At 38.7% G+C, this 23,409-nt stretch overlaps 1 protein-coding gene across 1 annotated transcript in view; it reads right to left on the bottom strand.

Annotated features, from left to right (window-relative positions):
* Positions 1 to 1,809: 1,809 nt before the first annotated feature.
* LOC142836132 (uncharacterized) overlaps positions 1,810 to 23,409 on the bottom strand; it is a gene marked incomplete at its 3' end in the record, with an annotated part of 73,300 nt that continues 51,700 nt past the window's right edge. Inside the window, exons 9-17 of the mRNA XM_075950143.1 lie at positions 20,077 to 20,110; positions 18,075 to 18,136; positions 15,531 to 15,567; positions 13,754 to 13,815; positions 11,604 to 11,637; positions 9,771 to 9,828; positions 9,156 to 9,188; positions 8,349 to 8,498; positions 1,810 to 1,995 (exon numbers count right to left, since the gene is read on the bottom strand). Coding sequence (XP_075806258.1) covers positions 1,810 to 1,995; positions 8,349 to 8,498; positions 9,156 to 9,188; positions 9,771 to 9,828; positions 11,604 to 11,637; positions 13,754 to 13,815; positions 15,531 to 15,567; positions 18,075 to 18,136; positions 20,077 to 20,110 — 656 coding nt within the window. The remainder of the gene's footprint in view (positions 1,996 to 8,348; positions 8,499 to 9,155; positions 9,189 to 9,770; positions 9,829 to 11,603; positions 11,638 to 13,753; positions 13,816 to 15,530; positions 15,568 to 18,074; positions 18,137 to 20,076; positions 20,111 to 23,409) is intronic.

Genomic DNA, 23,409 nt, shown 5'->3' with positions numbered 1-23,409 from the left:
ATCCTTAACCTCCTTAGAATTCCACACAACTAGGAGGCTTCTGATCAAGGATTAAGAGAGAAAATCCAAGTAGCAAAGTGTTTTTGTTTATCTTTCAGAATTTATCAGTATGTTCCACTAGATAAAGTCAAATTCCTATTGAATTGTGTATCCCCTTGAGTTGTGTCCTCTCTCTGGGGATGCATGTACAGTACATGTTTAAATAGGTGAATGAAAGTTTAGCAAGCTTTACATGTACTGAAAGCATAATAAGGTCTATAGAATTAGATAAGATTTAATGTTTTAATGCCTGGCCAGTAATTCAAGGAACAAAACACTATATGTAATTTATCTGCAAAAGTGGTGCAAGATAGATGTTATGTCTCCCTCCCTTTTTTAATAACTCACTTAGTCCAACTGATAATGTCCACATGCACTTGGCTGTGGGGGATCCTACTGGAAGTCTTACTCCTTAAGATAAATGACACAAAAATGGGATGGGATGGAGGCAGAGGACAGGGATGGGGAAGATATGAGCAACATGGATGATCTGAATTACATACATTAAAATGTCAAAGAGTAAACTGAAAATATTCTTCAAACAATAAAATGAAAGAAAACCTTAAAAATATTTCTAACAGCTTGTCATTTGTTGACAGGAGCTCCTCTTAGGTTGTTCAGAAGAAACTAAAAAGAAAAGCAAGAATTATCAGTAGTATCAAGAACATCATTGGTGGCATCGTCAAGATAAGCAGTAACAGAGGCATCACCCGTAGAATCCTATGTAGTGTCATGTCACAATGAGTATCATTGTATTTGAGAACGGTGAGAATGTGGAGTCTTGTTTCATTGGTTTTATTCTCAGAGGTTGTTTCTTTTGGGGTGTTTGTTTCCAAAACACTGCTGTCCACATAAGTCACAGTGTATGGACACAAAAAAATAACAACTAATATCTAACAGTTACATTTCCCTGCTTAGCCATTCAGAAAATACAAGTTTCACATTAAGAGTGAAAATCATTTCCTCATTCCAGCATGGGAGGCAAGTGTGTGCTTACCAACTTTACTTGATCAGTTTGGTTGGACTAAACTGAATTGGTAATTTTATGTGATGCATTTTCAATATGACTAGAAAAGATAATCATTTTTTCTAGTTATAGGTAATATCTAAAGAGTCCTATACAAAGTATGAAATTTATTTATCATCATGCATATTAGAGCCAAAGAGAATTGGATTTCCCGCACAGAAATATTTATCTATTTTAAGACATTGGTGTGGTCTACCTTACCTTGTTAAGCTCCTTTAACTTTAACTGTGCAGGATTTCTAAATTAGGTTCCATATCCACGGCATCGTCAAAGCCACCAACTGCAGCAACCACATTGACGATGTTAGGAGGAGCAAGGATGTGGTTGCTGCCCAAAGTAGAAAAACCATGACAGGAGTCTTCGCTGCATAGCTGGTGCCGTGAGCAGGACTTGAAACAAGAACCCGCATATGAGCATTCTGAGGGTCCAATGCGTCACCTGGGATACAAACAAGAGCAGATTTCTGGTCAGTAGTGAAGCTAAGACACTGTGTTCTCTTCTAAGCAGGTATCAAGAACAAGGTCAGAATGTTGCACAGGGTCCATGGTGTCACCACTGTGGCTACCAGGAGCAAGCTCAGGGACAGCATGTGTTCTCCCCCTTGCATGCCCAGTATAAGTACCTAGAGAAGGTGTGTGATCCACGCTGGTGTTGTTAACAGTAGTTTCCTTAGATGACGATGACTGAAGATTGTCACCTGTTTCACTAACGCTGGTGGTGTTAACAGTAGTTTTTTCAGATGACCGACGATTGTTACCTCTTTCACTAACGCTGCTGGTGTTAACAGTAGTCTCCTCAGATGACCGACGATTGTCACCTGTTTCACTAACATGAGAAGTTGATGTGGCATTGGCATGGGCAGGAGGCTGGGGCACGATGTCATGCATATTAGATGGAGGAAGGAAATCTTCTCCCTTCTTTGTTTCAACCTTTAAGGAAATTTTGAGATGTTAGATTTCATTGAAAATCTCACTTATTTTTGTTCATTTTAGAACTTATCTGTTAATGTCAGGGTCTTGATTTAGAGTCCCCAAATGTTTGTTTTCTCGGGCTAATTTTATCACTATAACCGCTGATATCCTGAAACTTTTGCTTCCATTGGTTTAGTCAAAGGCCCAGAGTTTGAGAATCTTAAAAGGGGATCTATTCAGCTTTATGCCTTCTTTTCTTCTGTTCTTTGCTACCTCTCTATAATGGAAAGATGGAAAAAAAGACACAATGTGTCCTCTTCTGTCTTTATGACAAGGATTTTACATTCCATCCAGATTAAGAAAATGTGACAATCGGGGGCTTTGGAAACAAAAGGAACCTCGCTCTTCTGCACCACACTACTGCTTTCCCCATGGCTTTCACAATTGCCCATTAGGTTCCCTGGATAACAGAACAGTGAGGGTGACTTTTGAAATGCATGAATAAAGTGTGCCACTACCCACAGTGGATGGGAATTATGGGGCTGAAGGAAGGGTTCTGGGAGATGCCATCCAAACTGTTACTCCTTAGCTATGACTCTTTTTATATATGGCTGATGAATGTAATGGACTGTTCCAGCATCTCTGTGGTGGCTTGAATGAGAACAGACTCATGGGCTCATATATTTGAATGTTGGTTTCCAGGTAGTGTAACTATTTGGGGGGAAGGATAGGTGGTGTGGCCTTGTTGGAGGAGTTGTGTGGTCTTGGGTTTCAGAAGACTGGTGCCATTTCTAGTGAGCTCTTGGTTCCTTGTATAGATTTAAATGTAACTCTCAGCTGCTGCTACAGCACCATGCCTGCCGGCCTCAATCATGGTGGTGATGAAATTGTATGTATCCCATTGGAACCATGTGCCTTACTAGAACTGGATGGAGGTGGGTGGTCCTTGGACTTCCCACAGGGCAGGGAACCCTGATTCTCTTCGGACGGGCGAGGGAGGGGGACGTGACTGGGGGAGGGGGAGGGAAATGGGAGGCGGTGGCGGGGAGGAGGCAGAAATCTTTAATTAATTAATAAATAAATATATTTAGGAAGTGCCAGTTTTGAAAATGCATTTGATGCTGTTTGTCAGAAGGGGAGCCTCCCCAACTTTTATTCCAAATACAAATAATGATGTTAGGCCTTAATCATTCATGACATCTCAGGGAGACTCCTAACTTAGCAGTCTATGTTTACCTTTCTGTACCAGGTTTGAGGAGGATTTGTGCTACTTATGTGAAATACTCAAACGTTCCAAAGCTTACCCAACATGATCAAACAATGTAACGTGGAGATGGTAAACAAAATAGCTTGAGAAGCATTGTTTGTAAAGGAAAACATATGAGGAAGTAACATACTACGTGTGTGTCTGAACTGCTCAAGGGCATCATGTAAAAATGTTCAGTTCATTTGTTTCCTTGAGAATGATGAGCGTGAACACATCAAAGCTCAAGATTTGTGAGCCTTAGACACATTTTCACACGCCATATGTTTCACTCATTGCTTCATCATTAACTAAATATGCTTAAGCCAGTTATAAAAAGGAAATGAAAGGGCCACATGGTACAAGTATAGTTTTCCAGGACACATGTCACATGGAAATTAGAAACACTGAAGATGACTGAGAAGACCCTGAAAATATTTTCCTTATATGTTAGTTACACAACAGGAGTGCCAATCAATATATAGACACTATTTATTATCTGAATAATCAATATTGTATCATCCTAAAAATTACTATTGGAGTGTGTGTTTGCTTGTGTGCTTGAATTAATATGCCTGTTTGTGCTATGCTAGTGCGTGTGTGTATACGTGCATGCATACATGTGTGCGCGCACGTGTGTGTGTGTGTGTGTGTGTGTGTGTGTGTGTGTGTGTGTGTGTGTGTGAAGGGCAGAGGATAACCTTCAGGAGGCGGCTCTCTGCTTTCGCTGGGTGAGACAGGGTCTCGCAATGTTTCTGTGCCTCTGTGTGTTCCAGTCTGGCTGGTTTGTAGGTTTCAGAGCTATTCTACTCTCTCAGCCTCCAATCTGGATTTAGGGGTGTTGAGATTACACATGTGAGACACTTGTTGTTTGTTGTGTTATCTGGGATAGAACTCCTATCAATAGGATTGCAATGTAAGGGCTCTGATCTGCTGGCATATGTGTGTGTGTGTTCTAGCTTTTTAATGAAAAGAAGTATGTGTGTGAGAGAGAGGAGAGAAAAACAGAGATTGAGGTATTGGTTTTTATCAGTTCAGAATGAAGATGGAGAAAAACTCATTGTGATGTGAGCTTTTTCTTTCTCCTAAGCTAAGCATCATCTTTGTGCCTTTGAAGCCTGTGTCATTTATCAGCGTGTCTGACTGTAGCTCTTCATGAAGACTTCTGCTTAGTATTCTGTTAGCATGGGGAACTGACATTATCTAGATCAGGTGGTGACTTTATACTCATTACACTGCAATCACCAGGTAATGGGTTCTGGAAAACTCATGTGTTACTATCATTTTATGCAAATCTAACATCACAAAAGTGATGTCTCTTTTTATTTCAATCACATCTTTGAAGGATAGAAACAACTGCCCTTTCACTTTATTTGCCTCAAGAATATGCTAAGATCTCATTTCTATTAGTGATATTGTGGTTTGTATATTGTGGCTTATATTCTAATCCTTTGCATATCCAAGATGTTGGTCCCTTCACGCCAAGGGGAACACTCCATGGCCGCCACACTCATCACATTACCATTTACTTTCTGTATCAAACTAAAATTTCAACATTAGTCTAAAATTTGCATTTGTATTAATCATGTCAACTTATATGCTAATGATTTTTCACTGAAATCTTGGAAGATGTCTGGCAACTGAATGTCTGTTTACTAAAATCACTTGAGATCTGTCTCCCTGCTAAGACCTCCCTTGACTAATTACTCACTTTGATCATACATAATAACTAATATTAATTTAGAAACCAAGATGGATTAAGCTTAAAAGAAAGAACTTTTGAGTTTGGTTCTGACAATATTAAAATTACAAGTCTGCTCCCATCTCTCCTATTGCTGAATTTAGATGCTTCAAGGTAACTAGCTAGTTGTTAGCCATTTGTTTTTGTTTAATTTTTATTTTATTTTATTTATTTTTTTTTTTTGCTTTTTCGAGACAGGGTTTCTCTGTGGTTTTGGAGCCTGTCCTGGAACTAGCTCTTGTAGATCAGGCTGGTCTCGAACTCACAGAGATCCGCCTGCCTCTGCCTCCCAAGTGCTGGGATTAAAGGCGTGGGCCACCACTGCCCAGCTTGTTGTTATCCATTTGTAATGGAAACTGGCAATTGGTTAAGTAGGGGATACAAACAGAGCAAGCTCTGCTGCTTGTTTTTACCTTCTGAAGGTTTAAAACACAAAAGAAAATTGTTCATTTCCTTTACATTTTCCACTTTTCTCAAATACATATTTTTGAAATATGACCAGATAATTCTCTGGATTTCCTCAGTGTCTGATGTTATGTCCCCCTTATATTTCTGATTAATTTGGATTTTGTCTCTCTTTCTTTTGATTAGTTTGAATAAGGGTTTGTCTATCTTGCTGATTTTCTCAAAAACCCATTTCTTTGTCACATTGTCTCTTTGTTTCATTTACTTTGTTTCTATTTTATTTTATTTCTTTTTTGATTTTTGAGACAGAGTTTCTCCATAGCTTTTGGTTCCTGTCCTGGAACTAGCTCTTGTAGACCAGGCTGGCCTCGAACTCACAGAGATCCGTCTGCCTCTGCCTCCCGAGTGCTGGGATTAAAGGCGTGAGCCACCACCGCCCGGCTTGTTTCTATTTTATTGATTTTAGTCCTCAAATTGATAATTTCCTGGTATCTACTCCTCCTGGGTGAGACTCCCTCTTTTGTTCTAGAGCTTTCAGGTGTGCTATTAAGATGCTAGTGTGAGATTTCTCCAGGTTCTTTATGTAGGCACTTAGTGCAATGAACTTTCCTGTTAGTACTGCTTTCAAAGTATCCCAAAGAATTGGGTATGTCATGCATTCATTTTCATTAAATTCTAGGAAGGCTTCCTTTATTTTTCCTTGATCCAGGGATAATTCTGTTGAGAATTGTTCAGTTTCTATGAGTATGTAGAATTTTTGCAATTAGTGTTGTTGAATTCTAACTTTAACCCATAGGTGATCCAATAAGACACAGGGTTATTTCCACTTTTATTAATCTGTTGAGATTTGCTTTGTGATCAAATATGAGGTCGATTATAGAAAAAAAAACCTGTAGAAACAGCTGACCCAAGGTTGTGGGAGCTCACTGGCTCCTGACTGACAACTAGGGAACTGGCACAGGACCAAACTAGGCCCTCTGAATGTGGGTGACAGTCATATGGTTTGGTCAGTTTTGTTAGTCCACTGGCAGTGGGTCCAGTATTTATTTACCCCTAGTGTGTGAACTAGCTTTTTGGAACCCATTCTCTATGGAGGGATACTTTGCTCAGCCTAGATACAGGGAGGATAGCCTTAGTCCTGCCGCAAGGGATATGACAGACTTTGTTGACTTCCCGTGGGAGACCTCATCCTCTATGAGGAATGAATGGGGAGTGGGGTAGTGTGGAGTGGAGTGGTGGGCAGTTGGGAGAGCAGGTAGAAGGGAGGGAGAGCGAATTGGGATTGGTATGTAAAATAAAAAAGATTGTCTTAAAGAATAAAAGAAAAAGTAAAATAAATAAGTAAAAAACAACGAAGGCTATTACTTTTATAGTTGCTGTGACAAAATATTTGACAGAGATTATTTAAGCAAGGGAGAAAGGCTCATGGCTACAGGGAACTACTGTTTGCCTTCCCTGCTCTGACTGACTGACTTTCCCTGCAGCAGTTGAAGTAGGGAAAGCCAACAGGGAAGCTTTGTCTGTGGCAATGGTCTATTGCTTCTCACATGCTGGTAGACAGGGAAGGAGACAACTCAGAACTGATTCCAGAAGTAGTGATAACCATTAAGACCCACCGCAGACCTGCTAACCAGACCAAATCCCATCCCAAAGGTTAACCAATCTCCTAAATTGTAACAAAGTATTCAAACACATGATATCCCTTCTCTCCCTGTCACGCTTTTTCTCTTGTTTGGCGGTGGTGGTGGTGGTGTGGGTGGTGCTGGTGGTGTGTGTGAGTGCTACAAAATTTCAGTCCAAGTGTAAATCAGAGAGCCAGTGTGATGGCTAAATGGATGAAGGCACTTGCCAGCATGACTGACAACTTGAATTTGATACCTGAGCCTGAAATGAGAAAACTTACTCCTATATACATTATCCTCTGAATTCCACACTTCTGCTTGGTGCACATGTTCCTTGCCTCCCCCATCCTTAAATAAATAGAGACCAGGGTGTCCTTGAACTGACAGTCAGCCTCTGCTTTCTGATTACAGGGATTAAAGGTGTGCACCAACATGCCCAGCCTCCTATTGCTCTTTGTGCTGCCTCTGTGTTCTCTGGATTTCAATGTGTCAAAGTGGCCTAGGGCTAGCAGTTTAGTAAACACCCTGAGACTGACTACTCATTTCCACTGATGATATACTCTATTTGTGTACCAAACAGATTCATTCTGGGGACTGGAAAGATGGCTCAGTAGTTTATGACACTTGTTCCTCTTGCAGAGACCTGGACTAGATTCGAGCACCCACACATATGCTGACAACCATCTGGAACACCAATTCCAGAAGATCGAATGCTGTCTTGGGTGTCTGTGGGCAGCACACACACAAGGTGAATGGAGAGAATGCATGCAAAATATTTATACGCATAAAATAAATCAGTTTAAAACATTGTATGTATGTTATGTGCACTCACGTTGACAGTAATGACTCCAGGAGTCTTTATTTTTTATTCTCTGTATTTCATGAGTCCTCCACAACTGTGATAAAAGTTACTCACTTTCTGATTTTTGTTTCCATAGTCTAATTTGCTATCAATTACACCTTAGAACAGGGATTCTCAACCTGTGAACCCATTTGGGGATCCTAGGACCTTTTTACAGAGATCATCTAAGGCCATGTGGAAACACAGATATCAGCATTAGGATTCATCACATTAGCAAAATTACAGTTATGAAGGAGCAGCAAAAATCATTTTACAGTTAGGATCACCACATGAGAAATTGTGTTGAATGTTCACAGCATAAGGAATATTGAGAACTTCTGTCTTAGAAGGGGACAGGCTCGCATGGGTATTCATAGGAATGAGAGTATGACGGAGGTGAAAGGTATGTTCAAGGCTTTGTCTTCCCTGACAGGATTTGCAACTATACAGACTCAGAAACACAAAGTCAACATTCTCCTCACAGGCAAATATGTTACTTTTTAAATTAATAGGAATTACCATCAAGCATGATTTCTTTTTAGAGAATTTAGGCAGTGCCTCTCCCAGAGTACTTACGTCTATCATTGATTTTGATCTGCTAAGACCTGCTTGGTCCTGCTTCTTCATTGCAGCGATCTTCTTGGAATACAAACTTTGTTTCTCTATGATCTGCAAGGAAAAGACAGAGGATCAATTTTCCTAGTTTGATTAGGAAATGAACTCTTGATTTGGGGTGCACAATATCAGAACTAATTTATTCCGTACTAGCTAGATTGATACAATCATGAATTTGAAATTTGGCCTTTCCCTGTGATTGAGACTAAACTTAACTCACTATATTTTAAACTTTCTGAATCTTATTTGAGATGATGATTACTGTTAATAGCCCCCCTTCATCAGTGTTTCTCTTCTATGTTTGGGAGGCAAAATGTATATTATTTTCAACTTATAAATATACTCTCACTTACTAGTGTCCTCCATATCATAGTATCTGTGAAACTGCTTTATAGAAACCCATTTTTCTGCTGAGTCCCATTCAAAAGTCATTAATATTCAACTTCTGATTCACACAACACTTACTCTAAGGCTCCAGGTTACAAACAGGATTCCTAACCCCCAGCAGCTCACAGTGATGAGGTCACATTACTATGAACACATAAATGCTAAGTATAACCCTAAGATATTTTAAATAGGTGAACATGATACAAAGAATCAGAGTATATATTATTGTCAAATACAGAGCAAATATCCAGAAACCAAGGTGTTACTATATGGTATTGAATCTTCACGTCTACAATTGCTGGCTAATTGGGGAAAAATACTTACCGTGTACCTGGAGGAAGAGTTGTCAATATCCTCCTAGTGGAATCAAACAGAAAACAGACTGTAATCTCTTCATAATGAAAACTTGGTTGAACAGATTACAAATAGCTAAATTTCCAAAATTTCTTGCTAATGTAAACACAGAAGAAAAGAGACAAACAGAGGAGATGCTTTTATCTGTGATCCTGAAATAGAAATATCCAAGGGAAGAGAAAACCTACCTGCAATTATGCTGAGAGAAAAGGCACCTGGGTGATGCCTGGACCACTACAATAACCGGACCCTCTAAACTGTATTCAGATGTATCACCACAGTTGTTTTTAAAATCAGTCTAATGTGTATCTATTTCTGCAAACCATCCTTGATCAAGCACCAGGCATCTTCTAATATATGAGAACTGCACTCAATCTTCCCCTCCCTGTGTTTCCAGTTCATTCTCTTATTGGGCCACTGCTATCTGCAAGGACTTACTGCTCACTGGAATTTATAGAAAGGATGGTTCACTGATACCAAACACTTTTCTCTGACCAAATTTCCATATAAAACTGTGATAGGTAGAGTACTGCTGCATTTTAACAAAATTCATAAGGAAACAAATTTCACAAAGGAGAATTTTACCTTAATAGCAGAGGTGGTGGCCGTGTCCTCTGTTGTAACATGAGGGTTTTCAGAGAGCCTTTAGAGTAAAAACATGCAGTGAGGGGTGAATTTGGTCCTTAGAGCATCTCTCTTGAAAGATTTGTTATCTGTGCACTAAGTGACATTTTTGCATTTATGTAATTCAACGTTGACCCCCGTTTTAAAAATTTTTGGTTTGGCAGTTTCAACTTGTCTCAATCTATGGAACATTCAGTGAAGACTCACTCATAGTTCTATTTAAAAATGAAAATTTAAAAAGCCAGTGGTTTGGGAGATGGCTCAGTCAATAAGAATGTTTGCTGCCAACACAGATCAACCTGAGTTTGAATCCTCAGCATCCACATAAAAAACTGGGCATGGACACATGCACACGTACCCCAGTACTGTGGGTGGAACAGGCTACCAATTGGGCTTGATGGCTGCCAGACCAGCTCGAGGGTCAGTCAGAGATCTTATGTCAAGTGGATAAGTTAGAGAATGATGCAAGACACCAATATCCTCCTCTTTCCCTCATGTCTGCACAAAAAAATATGCAAAGCATGCAACAGGCACAGACACATGCACACATGCAACACACACATGCAACACACACACACACACACACACACACACACACACACACACACACACACACACACCCAATCACATAAGAGGGGGAAATGGCGAGTTTTGCACACACTTGTTATGATGCTTGCAGTAACTGATTGTTTTGAGCACTTAATGCTCCTATTTCATTTGTTCCCCTAAACCTAAAGTACCATGGCCTGTTTTTTGTAAAAAAAAAAAAAAATTAGGCATTTCATTTCATAGCACTCTCTTCAAAGAGTTGCTTTGTGAAAACATGAAATGTACTCTATGTCTAAGCATTAAGTTGCCATCTATCTCAGAAGTCATCATATTTTGGGGCCTTGAAGATTTGATAGTGTGTCCACATGCATATGTTGAAACTCTTTATACTCAAGAGTATTTCTGAGTCATTTTATAGGACACTAGGGAGCAACACTGTCCCCTCAGCTTTGATTCATCTGAGCTACAGCTACAAGTCCCTAATTTCAGGGTTTTTGACTGGCAAACTCTGGAACAAACACTTTCTTTTTGTAACTTCCACCTACCTAGGGATTCACCACAGAGGTGGAACTCATTAAGAGGGAAATAAACCTGCTAAACAGAAGCATGTCTATAAGGCCATTCTGAGGTGATTTTCTCAGCAAAGTCTGGGAGAGTTTTGCCCACACTCTTCCCAGCAGACACCTTGTCCCAAACATACTAGTAAACAGGATTAACAGCCTGAAAACTAATATTTTTACATATATGTAACTGCATGTTATGTGCAGTGTATTTGTAAGTATGTATGATTCAGATAAATACGTGCCAGTGTATAGGTGTGGTGACTGGAGTACAGACTTGGGTGTCGACCCTCACCCTCAGCCTTAGTTATATGGCTGAATCTCATTCATGAATGCAAGCCCCAGGCTCGCAATCCAGGCAAGACATCCAGAAAATGTGAGAGTATGCTCTGTCTCCACCTGCAATCTCACCAGGATTTTAGAAGCGCACAAGACTAACAGGCCTCATGTGGACCCTGGGCATCCATCTTCCATTTTCCCATATGCACAGCCAGCATTTTATCTGCCGAATCACCGCCACAGACAGGGAGTCCTAACAGCATTGCACACTGTATCTGAGGCATAATTCAGCTTTCATTAGCGAATAATCAAGAAGCTAAAATTGTCTTACACAGAGGAAAACTTGGTGCCAGCTTCTGAACTTTATATTCTCTAGATACTGTATTTAAAATCCAGACATTCTTACCTGAGTGGGATTTGGTCTTGATTTCTTCCATTATCTACAGAGTAGAAAGGCAAAATATGTTATAAGCAACTGTAGAAAAAAAGAGCATTGAATGCCAAGGCCAATGCTTCGTTACTACATATACTTTGAATCTGTGTAGCCTTCAAGGTGAATACTGGTTTATAGACAATATAAACAAGGATAACTCTTAATTTACATTTATTTGTATGTTTAAAATACAGAGACAATTTTATCAAAAGTCGATACTAATAATAAATTGGTATACAAAATACCTATGATCATGAGAATTATCAGAGAAACTGACATCTTAACCAGATCAATATCACAAGCTGAAATGTTAATTGGTAGCACAGTATTGCTGCTGCTGGATTTGTCTCTGGACTAGTGGTGTTAGGAGAATTGTGAAAAGAGCCTCTCTAAAGATTAAGTTGAACTTATTTCGTTGAAGATGAAAATTCCAGACACAGGGAAGCTAAGTCTATGAGGACCGCTCTTTGCAGCATAGCAAAAGTTAAGAAACACAGGTAGACCAAGGGCAAAGAATTTCCAGATGCCAGGGTGGCAAAGCTACAGAGAGAGAGAGGGGGGGGCATTGTGTGTACTCTCCTCAAGTGCTTCTGAGGAAGCTGCAGAAGCCCCTCAGTTCTAGCTTCTGGTCCCTCGCTAACGGGCAGTACAAAGAAGCTCAGCACTAGCTGCTATCACCTCTCATGGTAAGAGCTATGGGAAAGCCCCCTGCAGTAGTTATGCACCCTGAACTGTATCTCCAGGGCGAGAAGCATGGAAGAAACATGGGGAAAAAGCAGCAATTCCACGGGAGTAGTACCTCACAGGAAACGTTTGTGTCCACACAGACACAGCTTCAAGTGAGCAGCTTTCACTGCATGCTAACAGCCCGCCCTCTACAAAGGAATAAAGCAAATTTTTGCTTATTTCATTCACAGTATGGGAACTGCAGTATAACCTCCTTGACATTGCCTATGGCTGAGGCAGAGCATTTGTCCCACCAACAAATGGACTGCCAGTGAGGCTTAGCATGTGAGAGACCTCCATCAACCATCGTCACCACAAAGGAAATTTAATGTGGAAATAATGTAAAGGACAGTCACCCACATTACAATAATACTGACTCTTTTCAATAAAGTCTTGCAGACCCTCTACACTCCATGTCCTCCTATTCACTTGATGCTGTGCTCTCTATAGGCAAGGTAGGTGTGAAGACACTGTGGTGACAGCGGAGAGCCCAAACTCTGTAGTGTTCCTCCCACTCTTAGAATCTTATCCAGACTCAGTGGACCAGTCAGTGCTGTCCCCTGCAGAATGATGCTCTTTTCTCAGCCTTCCTCCTACTGTGGTGAATTGTTCTGGAAATTATGTCTATCAGCATATAAACCAAGTATCACCATATCCTACACTAATAAAACCAAAGGAAAAAGGTGCTGGCGGTATAGCCATTAGGGCGAGCACTAGTCTAGAATGCTTAGAATGGCAATGTTCAATCTGCAGCACTGCCAAAGGATTCAAAGTCCAGTTTTTAAGAAAGTTGACCAAGCCTATTATTTCTTATGCCAAGAAATAGTCAGATTAAATAGCAGATAATTAAAGATAAACATAAAACCATATGTGAATTTTCTAATATGTCCAAGTAGAGAAATTATAGAAAGGAACAAAACCCATAAAAATGTAGTTAATTTAGTTCTCAAAATCCTTAATGAAAGTAATTGAATACTGTATTTCTGTTTTTTGCATGATCACCTTTCATTGACACTAATATATATGTAGCATAAATGTAATATATTTATCAGAAAAAATGAAAGAAAAATTCATTTTATAACAAGCAAAATTGCTGTCACATAATTCTATAGGACACATACTGTGGACTAGTTAGAGGTCCTTTTATTTATACAAAGATACTGTGTGCATCAGAGGCTCATGTTAAATAAATAAACATGGTTCAGATAATATAGTTTGATGCTGAAATTTCTGAGAAAATCATTTCTGAAATAATTTTGAATGTGAAGAACATTAGGAAGCAAATTTTAATAAATGAAATTACATTTATATCTTATTTACTTTGTTCCTTTTTTGAATGAATTAAGTTGCTATTGAAACTAGGGAAGTAGCAGCAAAGTATTCATGATTACTCTTACCTCCACTGATCTGAAGAGACTTCTTAAGTATTGGTTTCAGCTCTCCAGGTGGTCGTATGCTGCTGTTGCATATTTTAAAATGTAATATTTTAATATTCATACAAGAACATTTACCAAATGCTTTGATTACTTGCTGTCTGATTTCCTAACATACATTAGAGATTTACAGTCAAGCATTAACTTGTCCTTCAATCAGTTGATTAGGTTTGGAGACACTTTTTTAAAACTTTTCCCATGTGAAAGAAAGGAAAGATTTAGTCAACAGAAATTAGTCCATCGAAAGCATAGAAACACACGAGGGAGAGAAAGAGAGAAAGACAGACAGAGATAGAAAGAGAAAGAGAGACAGAGAGAGAGAGAGAAAACACCAAAGACAGTAGTTTCTTTGTAGCACATTTTTTAATGCTGTAGTAACTGATGATCACTCTTGTGCTCAATGTAATTAGTACCCCGATTCCACTTGTCATGTCATCGTCTGTTTCTAGAGCATCACAGAACCCCTCTCTCTCAGGTTACTTTGTGGGCTCTCAATGCATGTGCTGCTATCTCTCACAAGGTTTGTTTGTGGACCATAGAATAGATTCCTGCTTCTGCTAGCACTCTGACAAGATACCATGGTCTAGGCTATGCTCAGGCTGTCCCTTAGTAGTCCATTCATGAGTGAATCTTGAAACCACAATCTGCCTGTTCCTATGCCAAATGAGCATTGCTATTAACTTAATGAGATAAAAATATGAACAAACAACAATAAAACTCAGTGGATAATTTCAGGTTATTAGCTTGAGACAGTTTAGAATTCCTAGTAGAAGAGAACATGGTTTTTACAAGGTGTGTCTTTGAACAGTTGTAGCTACGGTAATTTATGAATCTACACTTTGGACCTTTTAACTTGGAGTAATTTATTAAGAAATAATTAGTAATAAGCTATTTACTAATGTGTATCAAATGCTTTATGATACATGTTCCCACAAATGATAACACAATTGTCCTCTATTATGGAAGTAATCAATTAAGATGAGCACAGAACCAGCTTGACATACCACCTTTAATTTTCTGCCAAATCAGTGTCTGAGATAGCAGATCACTGACAGAAGGGGCCTTTTACTCTATGTTCATGTCCTACTGATGGGGAAGACAAAGCCCCTTTTATAGACACAGAAAGAGTAAACATGCCACAATTTGGCTCTCTACATCCAGATAATCTACTGAGATCCAGAGACTTCATTACTGTAGAAAACAGCTCACAGGAATGGAGAAGTGATGGATGGAGCACTGTGGTAGGAGGAAGGCACGGGATCTTCCACCATCTATGAAAGGGTCCTACGCAGAACAAAAGGGCCTCTGCATGTGGAGATGGTGTCAAAGGAAGAAAGTAATTTGTTGGCTTCTTGTAATACTGTGTGATAATGCAGAATGATCCAAAATCCTCTCAGTTCTCAGAATGACAAATGCGATGAAGATCTAGTTCACTAGCTGATTCCAGAAAAAATTTGAAAAGGCACTAAGTGTCAGATGGACAGAGTGAGTGTGGTTATCATCAGTAGGCTCGTTTTCCAAAACGCAGAATTGGTACTTGGGACATGATGGTTGAGTATACAACTCATGTCCACGATCTAAAAACAACAATATTTCTGGCTAAAATACATTGATAATACTATGGGGATTGTAAGACAAAGCAAAAATTGAGTGTATAAATCAGTATCTATCTGAGAATACAACCAATAATTGGTTTGTTATCTTGGAATTTCCTTAGTATTATTGTATTCTTAAACCTTACCTGCAAAAAGGCTTCTTATTGGTATTGTAATGTACTTCTAAAAAAATCAAAATGAATTTGTTACACTAGAGAAATATAACATATAAAATGATTAGATACATAGTATCCATTTTTGAGACTAATCTAGACTATTCTAGAGTAAATACTCTTTTTTAGGAAATTTGTTCATGTAGAATTAATCCATTTTGTTTATTTCAAATCAAACAAGACTTAACTTTATCAAGCACAATACCTAAAAATAAACAATCACCCTGTGATTCCCAAGACAGCCAGAACTATATAACAATAAAACTGTGTCTCACAAACAAAACAATAGATTCAAAATGGAAAACAAGGTCCATGGGCCTATACATATTTTTGTTCTTCAAGGAAACGAAGAACCTTGTTGAGCCTTTTAGTTAAAATTGTTCATTTTATTAGGCAAATTCCTACCACTGGGACTATATGTATTGTTTCTGTCTTTTGTATCAGGATAAAACCTGGCAGAAAGAAAGAGAAGAGGGACAGGGACCTTTACATAACAGCTCAAGGGAGGGCAGGCATCAAGCTTCCTCTCCTCATTCCCTTTGGGGAAAGAATATCCTTAGTTCTATCTGTGTTCCCAGACTTATATGCAGCTTAAAGGATGCTCATGATAGCAGGCATCATCTCCCCTGAAATGAATTACTGGAAAGATCTCTCCCTTGGGAGTAATAACCCCAAGCTCGACCTCAAGTGCAAGAGCATCAGAGAAACAGCTGTGAGACTGCAGCAGCAAATTCCATGGGCTTCCTTCTGACATAGGATCATTGTACAAGTTTACATATGTAAACAATAAACTCACTCAATCCTTCACTGTACACTTGCAGTTTGCTTTTAGAAATGAAACATTGGAGGCTGGCAGTGGTGGCTCATACCTTTAATCCCAGGGCTTGGAAACAGAGGCAGGAGGCTCTATGGGAGTTCAAGGCAAGCTTGTGTAAAGAATACATTAAAGGGCAGGCTCCAAGTATACATACAGAAAAACCCTGTCTTAAAAAAAACCTAAAATAAACATAAATAGACCAAAAAAAGAAATGAAATCATTCATTTTTGTCTTGTTTTAAGTCAAGGAAACTTAGTGTGCCTTTTTAGCATTCCCCCATGTCTCAGGAAGGTCATTTGAGCCACCAACTAGTGGACTGGGATTGCGGCTCAGTAGGAAAGCCTATGCTTATTATGCAGGAGGCCTCAGTCAGTTCTCACCACCACAGATGCCATGAACAGCAAACTTCATAATACAGTGACACAAAGCTGTCTCCATTACAATAATATTGACTCTCTTCATCTTACCTCTTGAGGGAAGAGGGTTTTGGATTCTCTACCTAGTGTGGTTGTCACTGACAACGTAAGGTATAAAAGACACTGTGATGACATCTGGTGAAAGTAAATACTACGTGGTGTTCCTGCCACTGCCACAAAGTCTCTCCAGACTCAATGGAGAAGCAGACAATTCTTTGAAATACAGAATGATGTCATTTTCTACACTCTGCTTTTTGTTTCAATTTTTTAAGATGTATTATATCTACAGTGTTTTGTCTGCATATATTCCTGCAGGCCAGAAGAGGGCACCAGATCTCATTACAGATGATTGTGAGCCACCATGTGGTTGCTGGGAATTGAACTCAGGACCTCTGGAAGAGCTGCCAGTGCTCTTCACCTCTGAGCCATCTCTCCAGCTCCTTGTTTCAGTTTTTATTCTTGGACCATGCTTTGCAGCATGGAAATGATATACACCCTTACCATGTTCTATTTAACAAAAACAGAAGGCAGAGATAATGGGTAGGGTGCTTGCCTACAATGCTCCCAAAGCCTTATGTTCAACCTCTAGCACTTCAGAGAAAAGAAAGAAAGAAAGAAAGAAAGAAAAAAAGAAAGAAAGAAGGGAGGGAGGGATTTAGGGATGGGTGGAAGGAACGAGGGGAGGCAGGGACCAAGAAAAAGGAAGAAGGAAAAGAAAGAAAAGGAAAACATATAAGGATTGTTAAGTCTTCCTAAAATCAATGCATTCACTGTAAAAGAAACACTTCCACCCTAAAGTAGGAGATTTCTAAAGAAAACAATTATACAGTATGCCAAAACTTTCCAAACTGAGAACTTTCACAGACATTTAAGAACTCAGATGATTTAATAACATCATAAGGTAGGAAATTAGTTAATGAAAATAATTAAGGTTTTTGTGACTTAATTTCATTTTAGTGGCAGTGAGATGTGTTAGCAATATGCAGTGCAAAATACAAGGCATTTGTCATAAAACTCAAGAAGAATCTGGATTTCTGACAATCCTATTTGCTGCAATGTGACTATGGAAGACATGTGCTGTGTAAAGATGTTTTCTCATTTATTCAAAGGCTGTACAGATATCAGCATTAAAGTGAAATAAGCAATGTTTTGACAAAAATACTTCACACTTGAAAGTGCTTGATGTATACTTGTTTTCCTTAACTCCTTTTTGGGTTCTAAAATCTTTACTCTTCCTTATTCCTTCTTCTTCGGGAAAGGTAGGACAGATGGAGTAATTCTTACCTTTGTTGAAGGTGACACACTTTTTCTTTCTCTGCTCTGGCTCTCTTGTCATTGTTCCTTCACTGTGACATATGTTGAAAGTGATTATCATTTAATTATCCATATAAAAACACTTAGCATGTTTATAAATTCTTTATTTTTGAGTCCCTAATACATCTTATATTACATATTACATAAATTCTTTATTTTTGAGTCCCTCATACATCTTACATTACATATTTACAAAAACATTTTTTGAAACAGGATCTCATTATGTATTCCAGCTAACTTTTAATACACTATATGTTTCATGCTTGTCTTGAAATCAAAGAGATCTATGCCTCCTGCCTCCCACATCCTGGGATTAAAGGCATGGGCAAAGAGGCCGAGCCAAATAATTCTGAATTCATTTTTCAACAGTTGGTGATGATGAATGACTGCTCTCCTTTCCACCTTTCCTCATGGAGAAGAACACAGACAATTTATCTCTTGATTAAAACACACACACACACACACACACACACACACACACACACACACACACACACACAAGCACAAGCACACAAGACAGGGGAATGGCGGTTTTTCCACACATTTTGTTCTGATGGTTGCAGTTACTGACTGTTTTGTGCTCTAAGTACTTAATGCTCCTATTTCATTTCTTCCCCTAAACCTAAAGCACCTTGTCCTGTTTTCTGTCAAGAAACTTTTTAGGCATTACATTTAGTCACTCACTCTCTCCCAAGAAATTGCTTTGGGAGCAACATCTTGATCTAAACATCAAACACCTAAAAATCTAAACATCTAAACATCAAGCTGCCAACAATATCAGAATTCACCATATTTTGGTGATTTGAAGCTGCTTTATTGGTAGTCTGTGCGCAAGTACATGATGAAATTCTTTTTTTTTCCTTTTTTTTTTTTTTTTTTGGTTTTTTGAGGCAGAGTTTCTCTGTAGTTTTGAAGCTTGTCCTAGAACTGGTTCTTGTAAACCAGGCTTGCCCTGAACTCACAGATCCGCCTGCCTCTGCTTTCCTGAGTGCTAGGATTAAAAGCATGCACCAAAACCACCTTGATCTATGAGGATCCTCTTTATACGCAATGGCCAGTACTTCCTGCACAAGTCTTGAGTATTTACAGGGCACTGCAGAGCAATACCGTACCCTCAGCTCTACTCCATCCGAACTATAGCTAAGAGCTCCAAATTTCAAGGCTTCTGGTTGGTAAGCTCTGGACCAACCAGTTTGTTTTTCTAACTTCACCTACCTTGTGAGTCACCACAGTTGGGTAAATCATTAAGGGAAATATTAACCTGCTGGACAGAAGCATGTCTATAACGCCATTCTGAGGTAATCTTTAGCAAAGCCTTGGAGAGTTTTGAACCTTGCCATATTATTCACACTCTTCCCACAGACAACTCAAACAAACAAATTAGTGAAAAAGATTAATGACTTGAAAATGGATCCTTTTACATATACGTGCAAAATATGTTATATGCTGTGTATTTCTATGTATGTGTGATTTAAGATAAATACATGCCAGTGTGTAGGTGTGGGGATTGGAATATAGACTTGGGAGTTGACCCTAACCTTAAGCATTAGTTTACTAGCTGGGTCTCTCACTCATGAATGCAAACCTCAGGCAAGCAATCCAGAAAATGTCAGGGGATGCTCTCTGTCCACGTGCAATCTCATCATAACCTCACCAGAATTTTAGAAGCACACAATACCAACAGGCCTCATATAGACCCTGGGAATCCGTCTCCCATTTTCCCATATACATAGCCAGAACTTTACCCACTGAATCACCTCCACAGACAGGGAGTCCTAATAGTATTTCATGCTGTATCAGAGGAATAATCAGTTATTTAAAACTATATGCTTCTCCATAGATAAATATTCAGCTTTGATTAGCATATAATCAAGAAGCTGAAACTGCCTTACACAGAGAAAAACATGGTGGCAGCTTCTAAACTTTATATTCGCTACATGCTCAGTGTATTTTAAAATCCAGACATTCTTACCTGAGTGAGACCTCGTCTTTTAGTCTTCGACTACCTATAAAGTAGAAAAACAAAATATTTTATAATCAATTGTAAAATATAAGAGCATTAAATGCCAAGGCCAATATTTTTTTACTACATATACTTTGTCCCCAAATGAGGCTAAAATTTAAAGTGAATATTGATTTATAGACAACAAATATAGATAACTCTTAATTGAGACTTCTTTGTATGTTTCAAATAGAGACAAACTTATCAAAAGTTACTACTTATAATAAATTGGTGTACAAAACACCTATGATCTTGAGCACTATAAGACATCTTAACCAGAATCAATATCACAAGCTGAAGTGTTAAAGCAGTAGCACAGTGTTGCTGCTGTTGCTTTTGTCTCTGGACTAGTGGTGGTAGGAGAATTGTAAGTGAGTATACTCATCTTGTATGGAAGTGAAAAGAGTTTCTCTAAGGTTTGAGTTGACCTTATTCCATTGAAGATGAAAATTCCAGACACAAGGAAGCTAAGTCTATGGTGACTGCCCTTTGCAGCATAGCAAAAATAAAACAAAACAAAACCACAAGCAGACCAAGGACAAGGGTCCCGGCAAAGAATTTCAAACTGATAGGTTGGCAAAGCTCCAGAGAGGGGTCAAGGTGTATACTCTCCTCAAGTGCTTCTGAGGAAGCTGCAGAAGCCCCTCAGTTCTAGCTTCTGGCCTTCGCTAATGGGCAGTGCAAAGAAGTTCAGCATTCGTAGCTATCACCTCCCATGGTAAGAGCTATTGCAAAGCCCCCTGCAGTAGTTATGCACTCTGAACTGTATCTCTAGGGCAGAAGCATGGAAAAACATGGGGACCAAGCAGCAATTCCATGGTAGTAGTACCTTACAGGAAACATCAGAGTTCCCACAGACAATGTATCAAGGTCCCACTGCATGCTAAAAGCCTGCCCTCTGCAAAGGAATAAAGCAAATTCTTGTTTATTTTATTCACAGTATATTAACTGTAATATAACTTCCTTGGCATTGCCTATGGCTGAAGCAGAGTGTTGGTCCCACCAACAAATGGACTGCCATTGAGGCTTAGCATCTGGGAGACCTCCATCAACCCTCTTTACCACAATGAAAATCCAAGGTGGTGCCTGTTCACCTGCAAGCTCTGTGGAACCCTAAAACACAGTTTGTTCCAACACTGACGGGCCCCAAGAACCTGTGAGCTCCGTGGAATTCTGAAACACAGCTTGCTCCAATACTGAGGAGACCTAAGAGACAGTCACAGCAAAAATTGGACCAAGATGCCAAGACATTGCTGGCCTCATTTGAAGGAAGAGATGGTAGGTGCCTATGCAAAAATTCCTCCAATATCCTAAAACACACCATGGTAACACGAGAATCCAGTAGACACACAAAAGGAAGACTTGACCATTCTAACCCAGAAGTAGAAGAAAACGACTTTGAACGTAACTTTATGAAAATGATGAATACCTTTAAAGAGGAAGTGAAAAACTCCCTTAAAGAAATTGAAGAGAAGACACACAAATTTGGAAGAAATAAATAAATCCCTCAAAGACACCCAAAAAAAATACCCATGATAAAACAATCAAACAAGTGAAAGAAACAGTTGAAGACTTGAAGACTGAAATACATGTAATAAAGAAAATTCAAACCACGGGAATTGTGGACATGGGAAATCTGGGTAAATGAACAGGAGCTACAGAGACAAGTATAACCAACGGAATATAAGAGATAGAAGAAAGAATCTCAGGTGCTGAACATACTATAAAGAAAATACTCATTGGTCAAAAAACATTAAATCCAACAAATTCTTAACACAAAACATTCAGGAATTCTGAGCCACCATGTAAAGGCCAACACTAAGAATAATAGGAGTAGAAGAATAAGAACTCCAGCTCAAAGGCACAAAAAACATATTCAACAAAATTATAGAAGAAAACTTTCCCAACCTAAAGGAGGATATCCCTATGAAGACACAAGAAGCTTACAGAACACCAAATAGACTGGATCAAAAGAATATCATCCCCTAGCTATATCATAATCACAACAAAGAACATACAGAATAATGAAAGAATATTAAAAGGTGCAAAGGAAAATGGTCAATATATAAGGCAAACCCATCAGAATTATGCCTGACTTCTCAATGGAAACCATGAAAGCCAGAAGGTCCTGGATAGATGTGTTGCAGACACTAAGAAACTATGTATAACAAGCCCAGGCTACTATACTCAGCAAAGATTTCACTCACCATCTATGGATAAAGCAAGATACTCCATGACAAAAGCAGATTTAAACAGTACATATCCAAAAACTCAGCCTTACAGAAAGTACTAGTAGGAAAACTTCCACCCAAGGAAGCTAACTACACCCACAACACCACAGAAATCTTACTAAAAGAATGTTTCTTAGTAAAAGAAACATTACTAAAACTTAAATCATACATCAAACCACACACAATAATAATAGGAGATTTCAACACTCCTCTCTATCCAATGGACAGTTCAATTAGACAGAAACTTAAGAGAGAAATAAGAGAAGTAACATATGTAAAGAATCACATGGACTTAACAGATATCTATATAACACTCCATCCCCCCCCAAAAAAAAGAACTCACTCAGAAGGAGTAGAAGACAGGAAATAATCAAACAGAGGGCTGAAATCAACAAAATAGAAACACAGAAAACAATACAAAGAATCAATGACACAAAGAGCTGATTCTTTGAAAAAAAATCAACAAGATTGACAAACCGTTATCCAAACTAATCAAAAGAGGGAGAGAGATCATTCAAATTAACAAAATCAGAAATGAAAAGAAGGACATAATAACAGACATTGAGGAAATTCAGAGAATCATTAGGTCATACTACAAAACCTGTACTACACAATATTGGAAAATGTAAAAGAAATGAACAATTTTTTAGATAGATACCATATACTCAATGCAGCAATCTGTGCTGTCGACTGTAGAATGATGCACTTTCTCAGCCTTCCTCCTATTGTGGCAAATTGCTCTTGAAATTATGTCTATCATCATATAAACCAAGTATCATCATATCTTAAACTAACTAATAAAACCAAAGGAAAAAGTTGCTGGCAATATAGTCAATAGGGCGTGCGCTACCGGAGAATGTTTATAAGAGCAGTGTTCAATCCCCCGAACTGCCTACAGGACTCAAAGTCCATTTATTTCTTTAAATTTTGGTCAAGCCTATTATTTCTTAGGTCAAGATTTTTGTCAAGATATATTCAGATTAAATAACAGATAATTAAAGATAAACATAATACCATGTGTGAATTGTCTAATATGTCTAAATTGAGAAATTATAGAAGGAGCAAAACCCAG

This window comes from Microtus pennsylvanicus, chromosome 15 (genome assembly GCF_037038515.1).
Source record: "Microtus pennsylvanicus isolate mMicPen1 chromosome 15, mMicPen1.hap1, whole genome shotgun sequence".
In the NCBI taxonomy this organism is placed as follows: Eukaryota; Metazoa; Chordata; class Mammalia; order Rodentia; family Cricetidae; genus Microtus; species Microtus pennsylvanicus.
This window is presented reverse-complemented; position numbering and strand designations above follow the sequence as displayed.